The sequence below is a fragment of the Melospiza georgiana genome, chromosome 7 (genome assembly GCF_028018845.1).
Source record: "Melospiza georgiana isolate bMelGeo1 chromosome 7, bMelGeo1.pri, whole genome shotgun sequence".
In the NCBI taxonomy this organism is placed as follows: domain Eukaryota; kingdom Metazoa; phylum Chordata; class Aves; order Passeriformes; family Passerellidae; genus Melospiza; species Melospiza georgiana.
Genome location: NC_080436.1, coordinates 5,763,684 through 5,785,406, shown reverse-complemented (window position 1 = coordinate 5,785,406; position 21,723 = coordinate 5,763,684). Strand labels below are relative to the sequence as shown.

At 47.3% G+C, this 21,723-nt stretch overlaps 1 protein-coding gene across 1 annotated transcript in view; it reads right to left on the bottom strand.

Annotated features, from left to right (window-relative positions):
• Positions 1-2,940: 2,940 nt before the first annotated feature.
• FN1 (fibronectin 1) overlaps positions 2,941-21,723 on the bottom strand; it is a 53,352-nt gene continuing 34,569 nt past the window's right edge. The window contains exons 26-46 of the mRNA XM_058027712.1: positions 21,316-21,498; positions 20,005-20,094; positions 19,620-19,889; positions 19,131-19,247; positions 18,607-18,771; positions 17,833-17,988; positions 16,968-17,081; positions 15,052-15,321; positions 13,113-13,300; positions 11,966-12,053; positions 11,624-11,800; positions 11,330-11,419; positions 10,974-11,153; positions 10,343-10,432; positions 9,174-9,622; positions 7,937-8,075; positions 7,061-7,225; positions 5,889-6,014; positions 5,210-5,316; positions 4,136-4,246; positions 2,941-3,825 (exon numbers count right to left, since the gene is read on the bottom strand). Of these exons, the coding sequence (XP_057883695.1) occupies positions 3,751-3,825; positions 4,136-4,246; positions 5,210-5,316; positions 5,889-6,014; positions 7,061-7,225; positions 7,937-8,075; positions 9,174-9,622; positions 10,343-10,432; positions 10,974-11,153; positions 11,330-11,419; positions 11,624-11,800; positions 11,966-12,053; positions 13,113-13,300; positions 15,052-15,321; positions 16,968-17,081; positions 17,833-17,988; positions 18,607-18,771; positions 19,131-19,247; positions 19,620-19,889; positions 20,005-20,094; positions 21,316-21,498 (3,350 nt within the window). The 3' untranslated portion in view covers positions 2,941-3,750. The remainder of the gene's footprint in view (positions 3,826-4,135; positions 4,247-5,209; positions 5,317-5,888; positions 6,015-7,060; positions 7,226-7,936; positions 8,076-9,173; positions 9,623-10,342; positions 10,433-10,973; positions 11,154-11,329; positions 11,420-11,623; positions 11,801-11,965; positions 12,054-13,112; positions 13,301-15,051; positions 15,322-16,967; positions 17,082-17,832; positions 17,989-18,606; positions 18,772-19,130; positions 19,248-19,619; positions 19,890-20,004; positions 20,095-21,315; positions 21,499-21,723) is intronic.

The following is a 21,723-nucleotide window of genomic DNA, read 5'->3' as shown; positions in this document are numbered from 1 at the left end:
CCCAGGTGAGTTATTTAAGGTACCATAATCCACACACTGGTTTTCCTTTAACACTGTTACTCCATCTGCCCTTGCTCCAGCCTGAAAGGGAGCAGAGTCCTCTCTTTTCTGATCTCTACAGTGGATCATTTTGTCATTTCTCATCTCTACAATGGATCATTTCCAGGTGACTGGATGAGACAGGACAGGGTAGAGAGCATTCTACTTTTTTGACTGCAATCCAAAATAAAAATTGTCCATTTCTTCCTGGCTGGCCCCTTTGCTGTGCTAACCCCAACCCTGGCCTCTGACTGTTTTCTGTGCTGTTGCTTCCACTAAATTGTCATTGCTTGGAGTTTAAAAGTTGGGGTTGGGGACTTTTCCACAGTGGGGAGTCCACAATGTTCCTTACATGTCTTCTGTGTCCTGCTGTTGTGGCTGTGAGGTTCTCCAGGGAATCCCTCTGTGCATTCTTCACCTGCATCTTCTGCAGCATTGGCTAAAACAGAGGCTGGCACTAAAACCCTGGCAGCTCCTCTGTGGATTCCCCTGATCCTCGCTTGCTGTCCTTGGGGCATTGTTTGTTTTACTGAGGGCAGTTAATGGGTACTGATCTTCAGGTGAGATCTGCAGGAGATAGGGAATGTCTGCCTCAGCTGATAGCTCTGTAGGACCTGCCTGCTGCTTTACTTGTGCTGCATGGCTGGTACACAACATCTCAGCACCTGCTTTCCCTCCTGTTGTGCCTGTGGTAAGGTTAAAGGACAGGCAGGAGTTGTCAGAGGGGGGAAATTGGATTGTTTAATGTCCCAAACGAGAGCTCTTGACGATCTTGCCTCACTTGAGTGGATAAAGGTTGACAAAAATCTCTGGTCTGGTTCCAGGTGTGAGGTGACTTCACAGGAATGTCTCTGGGGATGCCTTGTCCCCTGTAGTGACAATTCCAACCAGCCTGGCACCTTCCCCCAAAGGAAGCTTCCCCTGAAGCTGTGGGGTGGTTGTAGGAAAGGGCTGTGGTGGTCTCAAGGTGTCCCTCCTGAGGTGTGCTGATCTGCTTCTGCCTTGGCTGTTTGCAGGGATTACAGCACACTGTGAGCTCTGCTTGGTGTCATTGCCCAGAGGGAAGGGAATGTCCCTTCAGCTGCTGTGTCCTAAGGAGCAGCTGCTGCCAGGCTGGGATCTGTCACCTGTGGCACCTTGGAGACAACAGCTCTCAAAATGTGGATGTGAGCAGAGAGGAACCATTCTGGGCCTTGGCAAGCAGTAACAGAGGGGTTTTATTTTCTTCTTCAGCCACCAAGGCACTTTTCCCTGGAGTACAGAGCCCTGGCTCTGGTTGTTCCTGGGCTCTACCCAAAGCTGAGCACACAAGCCCTGTGGAGATGTGCCTCCGGCTCTGGAAATGAACTGCCAGGGGCTTAAATTCTGCAGGGCTTGGCATAGCTGTGAGCACTCTGTGCTTTAAGGCACAGACAAACCTCAACAGGGAGCTTGGGGAAAAGTGCTGTTCAAATGATTTTATCTTGAAATGCTCCCTGTGGGCAGGGGAGGTGTTTGCTGCTGGTACAAGAGATGTGGCAGAGGAGAGGAGGTGGGCTCTGACTCCCTTCAGTTTGTTGATGAAGTGTAGGGGGATACGATTTGGGTAAATGAAGGTGGGATAGGATGTAATCTTATCCCCTAAAGAGTTGCAGCTGGACCAATTACTAAAGATTAGGAGCAGGCCTGATGTTAACAGGCCACACCTGTAACCAGTAAGAAGAGTGTTATAGAAGAGTGGATTGGTTGTTTGAGGGGAACTGGAAGTCAGCTGGCTGCTGTGAGGACAAGGAAGAGTCAGTGCCTGGAGGAGCTGCCTGCAAGAAACATCAGGGATGTACAAAACTCTACCAATATGGAACCTCTGCAATGTAATAACAACAGTGAAGTGAATTATTTAGTGACAAAGTGAAAGGATCACTGCAGAGTTGTTCTCTGGTCCCAAATCTGTAGCCCTTACTTGGGAAAACCAATCTGGTTTAATGGGAAATGACTCCTCTGTGTGTCTGTCTAGGCCAGTTTCAGTTCTCAGGTATTTTTTAGGGACATGTTTGGCTTTGGAGCACTGGTGGGGTAGAGCTGACTGCTGCTGCAATCATCCTGCTCTGCAGAGTTTTGGGGTGCTCTGTAGGTATCAGTCCCTGCTGGCAGCTGCCACATGCCAAGAAGCCAAATGGAGTTTTCATGTGATGCTTTATTGGGTGCAGAGAATGCCAGTGCCTGGAGCAGTACAGTGCGTGTGCAGCCCAGGGGAGGGGGCTCAGCAACCCTGACAGGACCTGGCCTGGCCTTTGCAAAGGCTGGACAGGTCCTGGCAGAGCAAGCAAAGGGACTCACTGCTGGCTTGGCTCACTCTCAGCCAAAGGGTTGTGAGGAGCATTTTGTTACCTCCCTCCCCACCATGAGGTAGAGGCACAGGAGACAAGAAAAGGGTCTGTGCCTGTAACAGCCAGGCTTAGACCCACAGCTGGTGCCTGTCTCCTGCTGGGTTTTGTAGCTTTGGACACATTGAAATTCACAGGTTTGGACTGTCTCACTAATTCTGGCACCTCAGCCACTGGAAGCTTATTGAATTCTAGCTATTGGAACGAGCTCTAGCTCAGTTCATGTGCAAAGCAGGGGCTGTTTGCCTTCCCCTCCCTTCCCCTGTTGCCCCAAAGCAAGCCTGTGCCTCCTGCCCGTGCCATACCTACCACTGTCTGTGCTCTACGGGGGCAGGGGTGCAGCTGGAAGCCTTGCTTTAACAAACTGCTCTAGCAATATTCTCTCCAGGTTTACTCCACTCTTCTTGGGGATGTTTGCTCCATCTTGTGTTACTCCAGCTCTGAATCATCTCGCTCAGAATTATCCACCTCAGAATAATCCAGCTGAGAATAATCTTCATCCTAAATTCCACGGCAGCAAAGAGAATCACTTAAACTATTTGTCTGGTTTGTAAATCTTTTTATTAAAAGAGTTGGTTTTTTTTTTTCCTCTTCCACAGTAGTAAAGCTTTGGCACTTACAGTATAAAAATAATCACTGATCATAATTACACCAAATTCCTCTTTTGTCAACTGCATACTAAGTGTCTTCCATACATTTTATTCCCATATAAAAACACTTGGAAGGTCAGGGGAACAAAACTGATAAATAACAGTATGAGATATAAAGATACAGCTAGAAAAATACTAGGATCATCAAGAAAGAATTAGGACTGTGCATATTTTAAATATCACAGTGACTGGATTTGCTGTTCCTATCTTATTGCTGGCTGCACGCTTATGTGAAAGCAGAAGTGTTTGGTGGACTTTCCTATCCCTAAACCTCAGTATTGCTGTACTCAAATGTTCTTGCATAGCACGGGAACCTTGAATTTCTACACCCACCCTCCCATCAGTATTTTGATCCCCCACCAAATTTGTGATTTACAACCTCTCCCCCTCCTCCCCTCCTTTTTTTTTTTTTTCCCTTGCCCTCTTGAAATTTGAAAATATCGACTGGAATTCAACCCTTTGAGCAAAACCAAGACAATCGCTATCAATCATGAGAAAAGTCTGAAACACTCCAAGAGTGGCGCTTGGAGAAGCTGTGAGTTGAGCTTAAGCTGGGCAAATGGCTCCAGAGCAGGGGGCCATTGTCACTAGATGCACTTTTTTGCTAGCATCACTCCAGTTTGGATGGTACTCGTGGCACATTGGGGTTTACACTTTGGTTTGTCTGTTGCCATGGCCGCAAGCAGTCTCGCTGGATGTTACTTTCCCCGTGGCTGTTGTGTGTCTGCCTGTACATCTAGGGGCATGAAACACTCAATGGGGCAGTTGACGTTCTGTCAGGAGGGAAGGAAATCAGTTAGAGCTCAGTCCTGGCTGTGCTTTGTGCTGGGAGCTGCTGGGGACATTTCCCAGCACAAAGCACACGGTGGAAACCACTCCATGCACTCCTGCCTCCGAGCATGCACGAGGCCCTGTGGGACTGCTGGCACTGTGGCACTGCCCGTGTGTGTGGGGGGTGAGCTCAAGCAGGTGTGTGTGTCCTGGGGGCTGCCATGCACTACCAGGGGAGCACCAACCCACAGCCAGCCCGCCCCTGTGCCAGCCTCACAGCAGCGTGGGGCAGAGAAGGAAAGCTGTACTCACAGTGTTGGTGGCCTGGTGGTACCTCTGTGTGAACTGGGTGTAGGTGTGGCCAGCAGAGCCCTCGGGGGCCACCTCCACGCTGGGCCTGCGGCAGTTGTCACAGCGCCAGCCCTGCGGGGACACAACGGGGCCATCGGTGCCATGGCCAAGGAGCTGCCAGGGCTCACTGAATCCAGCCCCTAAAGCTCATCCCATTCCACCCCCCTGCTGTGAGCAGGGACACCTTCCACACCTTCCACTGTCCCAGGCTGCTCTAAGCCCCATCCAGCCCGGCCTTGGACACTTCCAGGGATCCAGGGGTGTGGAGAGTTTAGTTCAGGCATGGCTTGAAGAAAAAGGCCATGAAGCCATGCAATTGAGAGAAAAGTAATAGGTAGTTGTGAAACAGTTCTCAGCTTGAGTTCTATAAACAATTAGACTCTTTCAGGCATCATTGTATAAATAAAGTTCTCAGGCAGTCTTCCCATAACAAGCGAAACACTCTCTCTGGGAAAAGATGGCACCCTGGGAACAGATATGGAAGTTTTGGGAACCGTTCATATCACAGTGGGAACACTGGTTTTGTTTTGTGCAAACAATAAACGGTGTAGTAAAACAAAAGGAGTGGTTAGAGTTTTCTCTGTTAGCCTATCATAAACCTGGATTTTGGAATATGCATGAAGTTCGTTAACACTGTTATTTAAGCTGACTGATCGATCAATAAATCGAGTTCGATGCATCAAAGGATGGTCGTTCTCCCCTCACTTCAACACAGGGGCAGCCACAGCTTCTCTGGACAGTCTGTGCCAGGGCCCCACCACCCCCACAGGGAAGAATTTCTTCCTGATATCCAATCTGGATCTACTCTCCTTCAGCTTAAAGCCATTAATTCATGATCATTCATACATGAGGCTAGAGCCACCAGCACCAGTGAGGCTGTTCCTGTGTTACACCAGACCAGCACCAATGCAAGTACTGCAGCTCTCCTAATTACTTTTCTCCTTATTTGGGCTTGTTTTGGCCCCTTCCCTGATAAGTGTCTGATAAGTGCAGCCCAGCACAGCCTCCCCTGGGTCCCACCTCCCTGCTGCTTACCTGCTGTCCTCCATAACAAGTGCAGGAGCATATGGCCCCAAAGTATTCCTTCTGCCACTGCTCCCCAACGTGGTACATCTTCCCATCGTCATAGCACGTGGTCTCATCTGTGGAGGCACAGGCAGAGCTCAGCTGCAGGGCCTGGGCTGGGCTTTAAGCACTCCCAGAGCATTCCCAAAGCAGCCTGGTGATCAGCAGGGAGCCCCTGGGGGAGTGTGCTCCCCTTGTCTGAGCAGAGGCTCCCTGACTGGCAGGGGAACATCAGCCATGTTCACAGCTCCCCAGACAATTTAACCTCCAGCATGGGGGTGTTCTCCTGACACAAGCAATGCAGTTTGAGTGACAGTGTGAAGGCCAGAGGAGCTTGAGGCAGCAGGCCCTGCAGGAAAGTCCAGCTGGGGCAATCCACCCCTCTTGGACAGTGACACGTCCCCGGTGTGCAGCTCCAGGGCCAGAGGCACACAGGTGCTCAGTGTGCTGTGACCTGAGCTAACAAAAGGTTTTCTTCTTTTCAAGCTCAGGAATGTGAGATTTATGCCTTCATCTCCTGTGAGAACAGCCTGAAGCTGTCACCAGTTCAGCCTGAACCAGACACACTGATAGTCTGCTTGTCCTCCTGGCAGGACAGAGCTGAGACCTGCTGAAGGAGAGCTCAGACTGACAGCACAAAGACACTCACGAGGTTCACACTTGAATTCTCCTTTTCCATTCCCAAGGCAGGTGCAGCTCATCATCTGGCCATTCTCCCCTTGCCTGTCCCACTTCTCCCCAATCTTGTAGTTAACTCCATTGTCATGGCACCACTCTGGAGAAGGCAGGGGAACAAGAATCAGGAGTTATCCCACAGGCAGCAGGAGGAAAAGAGCTTGGCATTGTCTCAGGAAAGGCAGGAGAAAGAATCTTCTCAGCTCATCTAAGTCTCAAGGAGGAAATGGGTTCAGCTCCTGCAGTTTTTAACTGCTGAAGGCTGTTCCAGCTCTGGAAAATGTGTAGAGGCTCTTGGGAAAAAAGCAGGATGTGACAAAGAGAGGAGGTTTGGTTCACAGGAGATGAAAAGAAATGAAAAGGAATTTAATAGATGTGGGGCAGGATAGGAGAGAAAAATATTTAAATGCTCTTTTTTGTGCAAATACCCAGCATAAAATTTACCACAATCTCACAAGACACCATGGGTAAGCCATGTGTATCAAATAATGAAATATAAATATTAATCCTGTAAAATAAGCATCTTTTCCTGTAAAATTAAGTGTCTCTACATAGACTCCTCTGAATCTATGCAAATTGCAGAAATACTCTCTCTGCTGAGCTTATTCCCCAATTTAAAAGCCTAATTTCAATTAGCTGGGTATGTGTTGTGTTAAACTGCTTAATCACAGACTTTTGTTCCATTCCCTTATGTCAAGTTGGATTTTTTTTTCCATGTAAACCACACAGTTCTGCAAAGAATAAAACTTAATGCCCTAGGCAGAAGTGTTAGAAAAATTAGTTAAAAACTGGTTTTGCAAGCTGCTTTGCAAAGGCTGCCTGCAATGCAAACCAGATTTATTGTAATACCAGCACTGGCTGTAATACCCACTGAAATGCACACTTTCCCATATTACCTAGATATGTCTGGCAAGGTAAAATGTCTCTTATAAATATAATACTGATTGTTGCTGATAGCAATTCTAGATTAGCTGCAAAGCTCAGGGGTAACCAAAGTTTTCCATCACTTCTCACGATGCAAAACATCGCTTTGGTTTAAGATCCTGCCTTCATTTGCTCCATGTTTGGACCAGGCTGAGTCTGTCAAACATGGCACTGCTGCTGGAGGAGAGTGGGGATGGGGATGGTTAACAGCAAGCTACTCACTAGAAGAGTCACATCTGAAATGGCCACTGCCAAAGCCCAAACACTGGCACCAGAGCTTAAAGCCAGTTTCAGATAAGCGCTCCCATTCCTCGCCAACGGAATAGAAGGAGCCAGTGTAAGTATCAAAGCAGGTGTCCTCAGCTGGCTGGTTTAATCCTTCAGACACTGCAACAGAAAGAGGAGAAACAGGCATCACACACAGCAATGGCAGCTGCTGACAGACAGACTGATTTTCAGTGAACACACACGTTTTTCTTCTTGTAATATCCTGGCAGTAATGGAGTCACCCCATGGGCATATCCTTGATGGTTGTCAGCAGCCCAGCTCCCTGTGATTTATTTTCCATTTGCATGTGTCAGAACAGTTGAATGATAAAAAAACTGACATGAAGGCTATTTTCATTTTGATTTGCCAAGTTCGAAGCAAGTGTGAGTTTCTGCATTTGCTGCTGGTGAGCAACAACCTGACTCTTGCCTGTTTTTAGGAGAAAATGTGCTGCAAGATGCTGAGGAACAGCAGGGGGGTGGTAGCTGCACGTGCACCTTTTTGGGCTGCTGTGGGTTCTGTGGCATGTCAGGGGATGGGAGAAGGAGAGCAGACCCTGTGGTGGGGCAGAGTGATTTGTCAGATTTGTCACCTTAGGAGTGTGCCTTGGCTGGTGGGTGCTTTACAGCCACCAGTTCAGGGAGTGATCATCAGCTGATGGTCCAGAACCTCACAAATCACTTGTCCCAGTCTCCTGCTACGAACTGTCCTTGTCAGAAGTTTCCTTCCTGATCTGTTGTCAAGCTTGGGCACCAGGTAGGTGACCTTGAGTGAGGGGAATGAGGCAGGGGCTGCACAGATCCAGCCAGGCTCCCTCAGGCTGTTCCTTACCAGTATTGCCAACTGTGACCACCTCCTCCAGCACCTTCTGTCTCCGGTGGTCCTTCAGGGCTTCCACTATGATGTTGTAGGTGGCCCCTCTGGTGAGACCCTTGAGCGTGGCACTAGAGGAAGTGCCAGGAACCCTGAACTGCAACAAGAGACATTGCCAGGTCACCAGAGAGGTGGTAACACCCTGGAGGTGTTACCTGTCTCATAGGAAATGCTCTGTACCATGATGGAGCCAGACCACTCCCCTTAGACACTCTAAGAACTTCAGATAACACCAAGTTAGACTTAGCTACCCTGGCCTATGGATCATGAGGGGTGAGTTTTGCTATTTCAAGGAGACTTCATTGGAAGAGTAGGTAGCTGTAGCTTAGAGAAGCAGCACCTCAATCTCTGAAACTCCCACTCAGCTTGCTGCCCCCTTCCCTGGTGAAACATCACTGCTGACAGCATTTCTAAGTTTTCTGGGTTTGCAATTTTATCCTGCAGCCTTTTCCATAAAGGAGATGAGGAGGCTTTCATCCACCCTGGTCTCAGCTACGTGTTAATCAGACTCTTTAGGCTAATTCCTGCCACTCCCTTTCTCAGAATCTCTGCTGCTCAGAGTGACTCTGAAACACCTACATGCCTCTTCCCAGCCCAGCGTCGAAGGAGTCAGAATTCTTCTGTTCTCCTTCTCAAGGTTGTTTATTGTTTCTTATCAATAAAATTCTTTCTCCAGGTCTGTCTGGCAGGTCAGGTTGAGGCACACTGGTGTTATCTTTTTATACTAAAAACTACATGTACACTATTTATCATAACTTCCCAACACCTATCACCTGTGTTAAGACAGTGAGCTTCTAGCTTCAACCAATCCAAAAGTGCCACCATCACAGCAGAAGAAAGAGGCCAAGAAGAAGGAGGAATCTGGGCAAAATCCAGTCTATCTTGCCTCCTGAACCTCTATTCTAAAAACCCCAAAAAAATCTATTTTTCATTCTGTGATAAATTCACTATCATTCTACTCAAACTTTCGTGGCTTGTAAATCCTCATATATAAGGTTGGTAATTTTTTCCATGGGTCAAGATCAAAGGCACAGGGGTGCCAAAGGCACAAGGTCTCTGAGGTGCCTGGCAGGGTCCTGAGTCCTCCAGGGCAGTCTGAGGAATATTTTGGGTTCTGACACCCCTTAGCACAGCAAAGGCACCCCGAGAGCCCCAGGTGAAGTTTCACCACCCCTGTGCTGAGGCAGCCCGTTACCTGCAGCGTGTCCTCGTCCTGGCTGACGGGCTGGCAGGAGATGATGTACTCAGAGCTCTCCAGCAGGGGCCTCCAGGAGATGGTGGTGTGGGACAGGGCCTCCTGGCTGTCGTTGCGCCGCGGCCCGTGCGGGTACAAGGGCTCCACCACGATGGGCACCTGGTAGCCGGGCACCTCGATGGCCTCGTCCACGCTGGGCAGCCTGGAGCCTGGCCTGAGGGGAGCGGCTGTGGTGGGCCCGGGCCGCCGGTAGCCGTGCTCCTCAAAGAAGATCTGCTGGCCCTGGTGTCCCACGGTCTGAGGGTGCCCAGAGGAGCCTGGAAGCTGGATCCCATTGCCATTGTCGTACCTGTTGTTGGTGAGGTAAGGGGTCCCCTCGTCAATGGAAGGCACGTCCAGGATGTCGGGCTGGTTGGGGTGTGGCCTGCTGATCAACGTGGGGAGCTCATCTGGCAAACAAAGGTTGGAGGCCATCAAGCAAAGCAACAAAAAAGCTGCATTACACCACTCCAAGCATCAAATATTACACTTTTTATGACCTTGCACTGATTGTAAAGGTAATTTCCCTCTCTGCATCTTTCACACCTAAGTGTGCTGGTGTGAAATTTTCATACAGCTGAGCAACACTTTTGAACACTGCAACCCACCATCACTGCTCAAACTGAGAAGGAATGGTTGCAAGAGACAGTTGCAGGTTCTCATTTTAAGAGGAATCACTGGTAAGCAGGAAGAAACTTGTTCCTTGATCATATTTGGATGACCAGCTGGTAATTTGTGATAGGTCAATCTTGTACTGTGAAAGTTGCAAAGTGAGAGGAATGCAACAAGTAACAAACTGAATGGGTTCTGCATTTGACACTATCAAGTGTTAGACAGTCATGTTAACCCTGATTAAATTATCCCTTAGGTACCCAAGCAAGAATTCAGCATCAAGCACACTGTTCTGTTGCTAGTGTTCAAACAGGTAAGTGTTACTAATATAAATTCAGAAGTATACCTCCTGCATCCTTAGAAAGGAAAACCTCCTTACAAAGCCTTCAAAGAAAAGGAGTGTGTGAACAGGGTATTTTTAAAAACATTATTTGAGTCCCCCACAAATGTCCTTCAATGTATTTCACACTGTTAAAGCTCTCTCCTGTTGGCACACACAATCCAGAGCTTTGTTCTACCTGTCCTTTTTCTGCCAACCAGTGGTTCACTCTTCTGATTGTTCTTGACAGCAATGATGTAGATGATGTATTCAGTGCCAGGTTCCAAACCTAGGGAGGGAGGAAGAACAATTTTAGACTTCTGAGTTGCTTTTCTTTATGATTATGTGTGAGAACTAAGGCAGAATGAGAGGTGGGTATGGCTGCAGTATTGGGTATTGCATTTCACACCCGAGGTTTTCAGGACAGGGCAGAGTTCAGCCTCCTGTTCCTCAGAGCAAGTTTGTAGTCTGACCATGTCAGCTGTGATGATAAACCCAAACATAAGGGACCTTTAGCACATGTGACTGGTGGGTGCCAGAATCAGGGGCTTTTCTTTCTGGAAAGGATAACAACTGTGGTGATAGTGGAAACAAGCACCAGACTGTTCAAATGTGGAGGTTGTTCTGATCAGTGAGGTGCAATGTGTTTGTAGGACAGGTGTGCTTACAGGACCACTCTCTAGTACTGGAAACCACAGTAAAGGAACACAATTTTCTCCCTATTAGCTAATCATGAATTATAATCACATTTTATAATTAGGCCTTCCCCCTCCATCTCTCTCAAAATTCAAGGGTTTCAGGTGAAGAGCTCCCAGACAGAACAGAGTTACCAGTAATGGTGGCCTCGGTGGTGCCGGGCCGGGGCCGAGGCAGCACCTCCTTGACAGGTGAGCCAGGTTTCTCATATCTGATGATGTAGCCTGTGATCTTGGCTCGGGGAGGCTGCCACGTGGCCAGCAGGGAGTTGCTCGTGGTGGTGAGGAAGCGCAGGTTAGAAGGAGCATCGATAGCTGGGTGGAAACAAAAGGGTTTAAAACATCAAATACAGAAAACACCAGCATATTCTTCACCCGAGCTGCTTGACACCCTTCTCAAACCTATTGCCAGGGAATATTAAATGTGATCAGATATAGACAACTCCTAACTGGCCATATGTGATTGCAAAAAGGTCAGACAAGGTCATTACCAGTGGAGGCATCCAGAACCACCGGGGAGCTGCGTGCATTCTCGTTCAGAGTGTACAGGTAGATCTTGTAGTCAGTGCCAGGCTGCAAGCCTAAAATGAAGTTGAAACACAAATGTTAGCTAAGGAGAGGAAGCCACCTAGGATGGCCATCAGAAGGTCTTTCAATAAACTCTTGATGCCTCAGATATTTTTTCCCACCTTTTGCTCCTGTAGTATTTCTCATCAAGGATATTCAAATCCAAAACAAGAACCCAGTGTAGCTTCTGATGTGACCCTGGAGCAGCCCTCACTTACCAGTGATGGTGTAACTCCTGAACTCAGGGCTGATGGTCCTCTGAATGGGGTTCTGACCACCTGCAGGGACAGCTTCCACCAGGAAGCCAGTGATGGTCTCAGTCTTGGTCCTCCAGGTGATGGTGATGGTGGTCTCAGTGACATCTGTCACCCGGGGCCTGCGAGGGGGACTCACATCTGCACACAAGGGAAGGGTCCTGTCAGTACAGGGGGGATGGCAATCTTACCAGCCAAGGGTTGGTGCAGCCTGGGATGGAGCTTTGGGCAGAGCCCCAACTTTGGGCACAGCTCCTCTGCACCCACACAGCACTCAGTGGTCACTTGGGGAGGGCCACCACTTACTTTCAAGGGTTGTCACCACCCCCTGGGCTGGTCTGCTGGTCAGGGAGTCCTTCAGGGCATACACACTCACTTCATACTTGGTTGCTACCTAGAATGGACAGAGTTGTGCCATGTTAAGAGAAGGACCCAGCACAGAGGGAAATATTCCTGCCCTTAGTCAGTGTTTGGTGGAGCCATGTTTTTAAGTCATCACTTACTGAAAAATGAAACCTTAAAATAAATTAGGGAAGGACTGAAGGGATAATTCTAATTATTTCCAGCTGGAATAAAAGAATAGGCACAGACCCTGAGACACTGTGCACATGTGCACACTCAGGAGGAAAAGAAATCCTGGAAGAAGCTTATTTATCACCTCTCATTTTAGAAATCTGTGCTTTAAAGCTGATTCTTCAGAGAAACTCTAATTTCCCTGCTATTTTTCCCAGGGTTAATGGATGCCATTTGCTATGACAAAGAATAAAATAATGTGAATAAAAGATAACTGCGAATGTATCAGCATGGGGGGTTTTGTCCTTGGCTGCATCAGACCATGGGTCCACTTAGATTAGAATGTTTTTAAGGTTCATTTTTGAAAATGGTTCATAAAACTCCTTAAAAACAGATCAGTAGCTTTTTAAGATCGCAGAAACCATAAAAGCAGTTATTTTCAGCCTTCTCCAGTTCAGGAACTCATGAAATGCTTCCAGTGGAGAAGATAGCTATATAGCAAATTTAAGCCTAAGTCACAAAAGACTTGTATTTTTAATGTATATTTTGCAGATGTCTTAAAAATAGGCAATAGACTGCCAGAGCTCCCATATCACAGCTTGAAATCTCTGCATCAGATCACTTTATCTGACCTCTTTTGTGAGAGATGAGTAAAAGCATTTTGCTGGTTACTTTTGATTGTGAACCTGGTAATTTGCATTTGATTAGGCATCCAGTCTCCCTGTGCTAGATGAGGAAGGGGGTACAATGCAGCTTCAGCAGGCCAATTACTTGCCTTTTAAAAAAACTACAGTGCTGAGTAGCTGCAGGCTGACTTGCCATGAGCTTCAGAGCCAGACCCTCAGGAGCTGAAATGATCTACTCCAATGAAGCTCCTGACCCAGGAATCTGACATTTCTTCCAAAAATCTCATTTCCACAACACAAAGAAAAGAAGTTACCATCAAGCCAGACACGACTGCAGATGTGCTGTCTGGAGAAAGGTTGATTTCTTTCATAGGACCAGTCTTTTCTTTGGGGTTCACTCTGACTCTGTAGCCAGTGAGGCGAACGTTGGGCGCGTTCCAGTTGATGGTGAGACTGGTGGGAGTTACCTGAGTAAACCTCAGGTTTGTTGGAGGTGGAATTGCTGCAAAAATCCAGACAGGCACGGGGTTACTTTAAAAAAAGACAGTTGGGTAAGACAGTATTGTCTCCTGAACATGAGACAGGTTTAGGCCAGGAAAGTGGAGTGCCTTGTACAAACATAGGCATAAAACACTGTGGGAGGGGATGTGTTGTTCAAATCTACAGAAACACTTTTCAGCAGAAATTAGGAGATATCAATGCTTCAATCCTGAATTTAAGTGAGCAATGACATTTGCTGTGATGTAAGGTAAAAGCTTGGGAAGGTGATTAAATCTCTAGCAGGCCAGGCTGTTTTAATTATTCTACCAGTCTCTGCTTTTCATCACACAGCTCACGGTTTAGTCCTGCTCCACTCGCCCCGGTCTGTTCATTTCCAAAATACCATGGATGATTTACAAAAGTGAGTAGGAAGCAGGCTCAGGAATTGCAGAGAAGATATAAAAATACTGCAGATGGAGAGGGGAAGCATTTTACAGCCACTTACACAGCGAGCAAGGCAATGGAAAAGCAGAGCTGTGGTGGCCATAAGGCTCAGCACACAAGAGCCTGTTCAGGAGCTAACACATCCACTACCCTTAGAAACAAATTCATGCCTAAAAAAAGGAGTGTCCATTGAAATAGTCTCTTGCCTTACTGTTGGTAAGCCTGGGGCTGTAAACAGAGCAAAGATACACCTCAGCACAGTGCCCACTATGGCACATGGCTATCAATGCTTTCCAGTTTTACAAAGTGGAAATACAGGATAATTCTTCCGACTGGCTTAGCTCAGAGTTTAATCTAAAGCCCACGAGAGTCAATGGAAAGTCTTGAATGATTTCAAATCCACTTTGGAACAGCCCTCAAAAGGTAAACCACAGAGGGTGTGTTTGAAAAAGCATTATATTTGCATTTCTGGCAGGTAGTCAGCCAGCTGTTCCATCATTACATCACTTTGCCTCAGTTTAGCACAGCAGATCCATACACAAGGACCCACTGAATTCATTCCACCCCTGGAATTAAAGTGCCAACTTTTCAGCCACAAATGAACGGGAGACCTTTATTACACAGGTGCTACCTGTCTTTGTAATAAAGTCACATCTGGTAATGCTGGAAGCTTGCAATGGATTCCATACTGCTGGAAGCAAAGTTAAGATAATTCCTTGCAGTAATTTTCCTTTCTCATCAAGGAATTTTCAATGCATGGAATTGCAGCTGGATCAGCCTGGCACAGAAGGGAGTCTCCTGTGAAGGCGATGAGGTGCAGGGTGTGGGCATGCAGTGGGCTGTGGTCCCTAGGGCAGTGCCAGTAAGGGATCTCTGTGAGACCTGAGGGTTCAGCAATCTGCCAGCCCTTCCTGCTGATCTTTGGCTCCAACAGCAAGGTCCCTGGGCCATGAAAGCTGCCCTCATCTCTCTTGTTGGTCCCTACCTGTGCTTTGAGTGTCCCATACCTTGAAGGCAAGACAAAAGCATTGTGAGAGTGCTCACTATGGCTCAGGCTCCGTGACCAGGGACATGAAACCACTGGACACCCTGCCTCCTTTCTCTCAGGAGGAGATCTGCAATCCTGCTCTCTTGCCTGCCTTCCCTGACGTGTATGCAGGCTGACTCTGCTCCAGGCAGCTCTCTGGCCCCAGCTAAGCCATCCCTCAGGAGCAATCCCATCCCCTGGGCTGCCCCGCTTGGAGCACCAGTTGCACATGGAAGCACACTTGACCCCTGGGGGCAGAACCCGCTGCTGCCATGGCCTGCTGGGGGTGGTGGGAGCTGTACCTGTGGACTGGGTCCCAGTGAGGGGCAGGCTCTCCATGTCATCGTAAATGGCAACGATATTGATAGTGTACTCAGAACCTGGCCTGAGGCCATGCAGCTCAGCAGTGTCTTCTTCGCCCCCTGGGGCCGGCAATAGCTCATGGATTCCATCCTCAGGGCTTGAGTAGGTCACCCTGTACCTGGTGACTTGCCCCTGAGGGCTTTCCCAAGCAATTTTGATGGAATCAACATCCACCTCAGTGAATGTTAGTCCTTTAGGGCGGTCAATGTCTGTTAGGCAAATTAACGGTAAGAGGTTAAGTGATAAAAAGCAGGTTGTGGGTGAGGAAAATAAAAAGCATTTCCATTACATGCAAAGCGGTTTTCAGTCTGGTGTGGCAAGGGGGGCACTGGATTCTCCTCTGTGCTGCACCTTGCACGCATGCTTGCATCTCTAAGCCTGAGTTTGCAGTGCCAGGCAGCAGGAAGGCAATCTTGGCTTTGCTGAAACCAGAAGAACCTGCATTGCCACCTTCAAAGCAGCCAGGACACCAATTCTCAACTATTTTTGAGTCGCCCTGGCACCAAAACCCCTTCACACAACTCCAGTAGCATTAAGCTACCTTAAAAGGGGACAAGAGAAAAAAAGGAATGGGAGTGCTAAGACCCATTTCTGCCATGTAACTGGTTGCTGGTGCCAAAGGCAGCCAGAGAACCCACCTGGCTCTGTAAGTTTGGGTTCATGCTGCACTTGCTGTTCACTACTGGGAGCTGCTGTGCTAAGTGCCAGTCCAAGGAGAATCCATCCCACTATTTTCTTTCATAAATTAAGATCCAATTAACATACTCATCAAGAAAGCAAAATTACTCAGCATATTATATTGTAGAATCAGTTAGAAACAAACTTTTCAGCTTTGTATTGAGTGCACAGGGAATGTCCACAGGTGCAACTGGGTGATATGCACACCTCCATTAATTAAACCAATTCACAGGATTTCCTGGCAAGGTGGGAGCTCAGAGCAGGGGAAGTGAGCCTTGTTCCTCAGAAGTCTGGAGTGGCTATCACAGAAATACACAAAATGGGAGGATCTAGCATGTGATTTTTATATTCAATCAGAACCATGCTTTTCTAGAAAGCATCATCTTTTTCATTTGCCATATTGTATTAGTCCTCATTTTTCTGCATTTTCTAGTTGGCAAAGGTGATTTTTGTCCAGGAATTTGCTGGTTTGAATGTGGACTCTTCACTCATCTCTGCAAAGCTCTGGAGAAGCCCCTGCTGTCTGCAGTGTTTGAGGATGAGTCATGGTTTTGAATACAAGCTTGAGCAGGGAAGTAAAAATCAAATCCCTACCCCAGAGGTATCCCTCAAAAGCACTTTAGTTCAAACATATCCCTGAGTTACAAGGTCTTCTGTCTCTCCTGTGACCTGAGCAAGACTGCTGTTTTCTACACAGCACCTCAGTCCTGGAATTTCATTTTTTTGCAGTGCTTCATCCCAAGTATAACCCACGTGGTTTCCCTTACTCTCACACAGGGCAAGTGATCCCAAGCCCAGTCCAGTCCCTTAACAGCAATCACCTTTGCCACCTAGCTCCACACAAAGGAGATCTCAGCACATTTTATCCACTGATTGGCTGATGGCAAACCCAATTGGTTGCTGGAAACCCCAAAAGGCTTTTGTAGCTTTAGTGAAAGAAAATAAGAAGCACAGCACTTTGAGGGGGCAGGAAATTGCATTTTGGCAGTGTTTGAGGCAGAGGGACTGCATTTTTGCCAGCATCTGCAGCTTAGGTGCATGGTACTTCTCACAGGGCAGACCACCTCACTCTCTCCTGGAGACCAGGCCCCTGGCTTTTGCTTTCCCTGGGAATGTGGTGGTAGGTTCAGAGATCAATAGAAAACACGTGCTTGTTGCCATGAAGTGAAATACATACTGGTGACAGCTGTCTGAACCAAGGGCTGGCTCTCCCCGTTCTGATTCTGAGCATAGACACTGACCACATACTCCACTGTGGGCTGCAGACCTTCAATAGTGACTTGAGTTTGATCTGGCAGGAGAGAACACAATCAGTCAGAAAGAACAGCACAAAGCTGGCCTCAAAGTAGCCTTGAATGAATGGCCTGTCTAAGCCATACAGTGAATAAATGTTATTAAAACAAGGTGGGACTGACAAATTAAATTTGCCTTTAAATTGCACCATGCTTCTCTGGCAGTGCACAATTGCCATTTGTACCTGCTCCAAGGCTCCACAGCTGAAAGGGCAGGTTAGCACAGTGTGTAAAACTAGGTACAGGGAGACCAGCTTTCACCACTTTTTAGGATAAGAATGACCACCAGCTCAGCTGCATCACAAACATCCCCAAGTGCTGTGCTGATCCCACAACATGCAGTTTTCCTGAGAGCTGACATGGCAGGTTCCACAGGTGCTACACTACAAACATGTAGTGTACGTGACTGAACCCATGCTGTGACCAAGGGTCACGTTATGTGACTTCCAAAAGAATTTCAGAGCAAGTTTTGCTGGATGCTAGAAAATCCAATGTTATTTCTTTGAAATGCAGGTACTTTTTATGCACACTGCCAAGAACAAACTTCTGCAGTACAGTGGTGTCAAAGAAATATGAAGCTTTTGGGACAAAAATCTGCCTGAGCTCATCTGTCCTGGATGAGACATAACTGAAAATCAGCAAGATGCAAAAAAAAAAAAAAAAACAAAAAAAGGTACAACCAGCAGCAGGATTTCAGTGGTCACATGTTGCACTCTTTACAGATCCAGTGAAGGATGACATAACTCTTACCTGCAGGGACATTTTTTGTTTTTGAGGGTCCATGTCCATTCTTGGGATTAGCAGTCACCCGATAGCCTGTGACTGGGGATGTTGAAGGGAGCCATCTGATGCTGATACTGTTGTCCTGGACATCAGTGACTTGCATTTGGGATGGTGTGTCTATTTCTGGGCAACAAAAATAATTTTTCTCAGTATGTTGGTACAGGAAACCCTCCCTCCACTTGTGTGTCCTGGCTGAATTTTATTCTGCACTGCTGGGAAGAGAAAACACATGTTGCTATTTATTTTTCTGTCATGCTAGCCTCAACCATGATGTGTGGATGAGTTATTTCATATCAATGTTAGCTGAGGAATTTTGTTGTTTTAAAGGCAACCTAATGCCTTTATCTGCAGCTACAGAAGGAGTAGGATTTGGCTATATCCAAATCAGGAGCGAGACAACAGTCTTGGCATTAGAAAAAATGGCAAGACTCCTCAGGATCACAATCTGACAGTGAAGCACTGGAGTTAAGCCAGCAGTGACCCCACATTGAGAGCCCAACAGGATTTCCATTCTGCAGTGAGCAGCTGAGCACTGCTTTTATCTCCATCTGGACTCCATAGGTTTTCCTTCTTCAGGTCCACAGACCCCTTCTGTGCCACCAAGCTACACAGCTCCACAAACTGATGGCCCTACAGCCCATGGCTTCTAAAAGAAACCAGGGGTCAGCAATACACATTTATGGGGAAAAGCCAACACAAAGCTGTGGGGTTTTTGCCTTGTTTGGTTTAATCAGATCTCACCTGTCCTGTAGGTGACAGTGACTGGCTTGCTGCTGGCAGGGCTGTCTCCACGGCCAGTCACAGCATACACAGTGATGGTGTACTCAACACCAGGCTTGATGCCAGTGATGGTGGCAGTGGACACTGTGCCAGGCACTGTGAACTCCTGTACTGGGCTGCTTCCACCTAGCAAGAGTAGGTTAAGAAAGAAATGTGATGGACCTGTAAAGCATACAACTAACATCTCTACAAAAAACAGGACAGTCCTACATGCATCAAGCTGAAAGCAGGACCCTGTTGATTTCAGTGATTGTTGGGTCAAAATTGTTTAGAAGAAAAGAATGAAACATGCACATAGAACCACTTCTAAAATTACTGGGATACTCTAGATACTCTTTCTTTTAGGTAGACAAAATATGATTTGCTCTTTTTTAAAAAAGGCACCTATATGTCTGCTACAGCCCAAGGTGCCTTTGCTGTTTGCTTTCTAATGGCCTCAGAACAGAGTTTCTAATCTGTGCCCAGCTGTAGCAGCCTGCCCTCACCTGTTTCACCATAAGTGATCCTGTAGTATCTGACTGTCACTGCAGGAGCATCCCAGGAAATCTTGAGGCTGGTTGGGCTGGTAGGGGTGACTTCCAGGTCCCTTGGAACATCAGACACTAGAAAAACAGAGAATTGAGAAGGAATTTGAAGAGAAGGAATTTAAACACAGTTGTACATCAGCTACATACTCCACTTATACCGTGCTCCTCTGCTACTCATCTGTCTGTCCTTGGAAGAGGAATGTGCTCTGAGCCAAAGAGATGTATCTGGTTAAAAACCATATGGCACTGGACTGGATTTAATGAAAACAGTTCTGCTGGCCCTAGAAACATCTGAAAGCAGCATGAATTCTCCCATCTTTTCCTAAATCAGGCCCTACCTCAGCACACAGGCATTTCCTCACGAGTGAAGCTGGCAGGGAAGATGCAGTTTAAGAGGAACGACTTTGCTAGAGGACACCCCAAACCCAGCAGTCCCTGCAGCCTCACCTGTTGTCTGCTGGCCAACCAAGGGCAGGCTCTCCTCCCTGCCGTTGACAGCGATGATGCTGACCACGTACTCGGTGCCTGGCAGCAGGTTGGTGAGGGTGATGGAGTTCCTGGAGGGGGGCACCCTCTCCTCCTTGGGCCGGCCCCCGCCCTGCTCGGGCTGGTAGCGGATCCTGTAGCCCGTGATGGTGGCACGGGGAGCGATCCAGTGCACCGTGAACGAGTTCGCCGTTATATCTGAGAAGTCCAGGCCAGTGGGGGAATCCAGGCCTGGGTGGTTCAAGAGACACAAGGGTGAGCTCAACCAGGCTGCCTGGCATCTTCACAGGAGAAAAAAAAGTAATTCAGTCCCACTAATGAATTTTTAAAGGATGCATCCAAGTACCTGTTTTCTGGACTCCGTACAAAGGTGCGCTCTCGTGCTGCTCAGAAACACTGTAGACCCTCACCAGATATTCAGTGCCAGGGAGCAGGTCTGTGGAGTTGAAGAACAGGAATGTGGGCTAATGTTTCTTTGCTAACATCAAGAAGTTAATCGACCTACACAATTTCAACTGCGCTTCTTAGGAGACAATCAGGTTTTGCTTGATGGAAGATCTGAACTTCCAGGACAATCAAATGTTTAAATCAGTTATTTTTGTGGCACCATGGCTCCTTGCAGTGCTTTAGCCTCAACGAGCATGAGATCCTATATCATTGCTTCATCAGTTTGTGGAGACTGACTAGAAGCAATTACCTTTTTACAGGGTCCATTCTGGTTATCTACCAGTTTATCTATGCACCAGGCCAAAGCTTTAGCTGATATAAGGGCCAAAGATTTCCAACAAAGCTGTTCTAACTCAGACAAACTCTAGATTTAGTTTTTTATTCTGAAAACAGGTCTTGTCTCTTATGTAACCAACCAGGTTCTCAGATAGAGAAAAAAAACCAAACAACTATAAATACAACACAGCTTTTGCCCCAAAAATTAATGTCGGCTTTTGGAAAATGCCCAATTTTTGCTGCCATGTCCTGTAAGGTTCCAAAACAGGATGTGCTTTCTGGTCTGAGCATACAAAGTCAAAGGAGCAATGGCCTTTTGCATATTCTTATCCTCTTCTGAACCTCTGCACTGCAAGTCCTTGACATTACTGGCAAACCAGGCGAACAACACGTATTTACTGTTAATACCTAACCAGGCTGCAAATCAATGCAATTGCCTCACAGCCTGATTCATCACTGTCCTTGGATTGATAGGAAAAAACTTGCCCGTGGTTTGGCTTTAACTTGGGTAAAGCTAGAGGCCAAATCCCATTTGGTGTGAGTTTCTATGAGGCTGCTTGCAATATCACTTTACGTGAGCTGAGAATTTGGCCAGCCACACTCAAACAATTTTTTTTGCCTCATCTTGTGCTATGTGGACCTTCTCACCCTCTACAACCTGTAGCAAGGTGGAAGCCAGTCTTTTCTCCAAGGTAACAAAAAAAGACAAGACCTCAACCTGCACTAGAGGAGATTGAGAATGGATATCAGGAAAAATTTCTTCACTGAAATGTTGGCCAGGAGTGGAAGTGTTCAGGTGGTGTGTGTGGATTGGCACATGGTGGTGCAAAGTTGATGACTCAAAGCCCTTGGAGGTCTTTTCTCTTATTAATCTTATGATTTTATGATGAGGGGCTTCTCATGTTTGTTTGATTTATGCAGGTAACCCACTCACTTGTTAGGATGACCATGTTGTCTGAGGGTGAGACTGTGACCTCTGCAACATCTTCCTCCTTCTTGGCGGGCGAGTAGCGCACCAGGAATCCGCTCAGCACGATGGAGGTCGGGGCAGTCCAAGTCACCCTCATGGTGTCAGGCCCCACGTTAGTGAAGCGCAGGTCAGTGGGAGGAGGCACAGCTGCACAGCAAAGAACAAACCCACCTCAGCTCTCAGACTCATATTGAGCAAGGGGTCTGCTCAGGGAATCAACCACCAGAGAAGGTATCTCATGCACAACTGACTACGGCATCAGACTCATGCAGACTTCTAAACTACATTTGGTTCTACTGCAGTTAAGAGAAAAATGTGTCTGCACTGCTGTCAGGCTGCTTTAACCTCTTGGCAATTCCTGATATGTTAAAT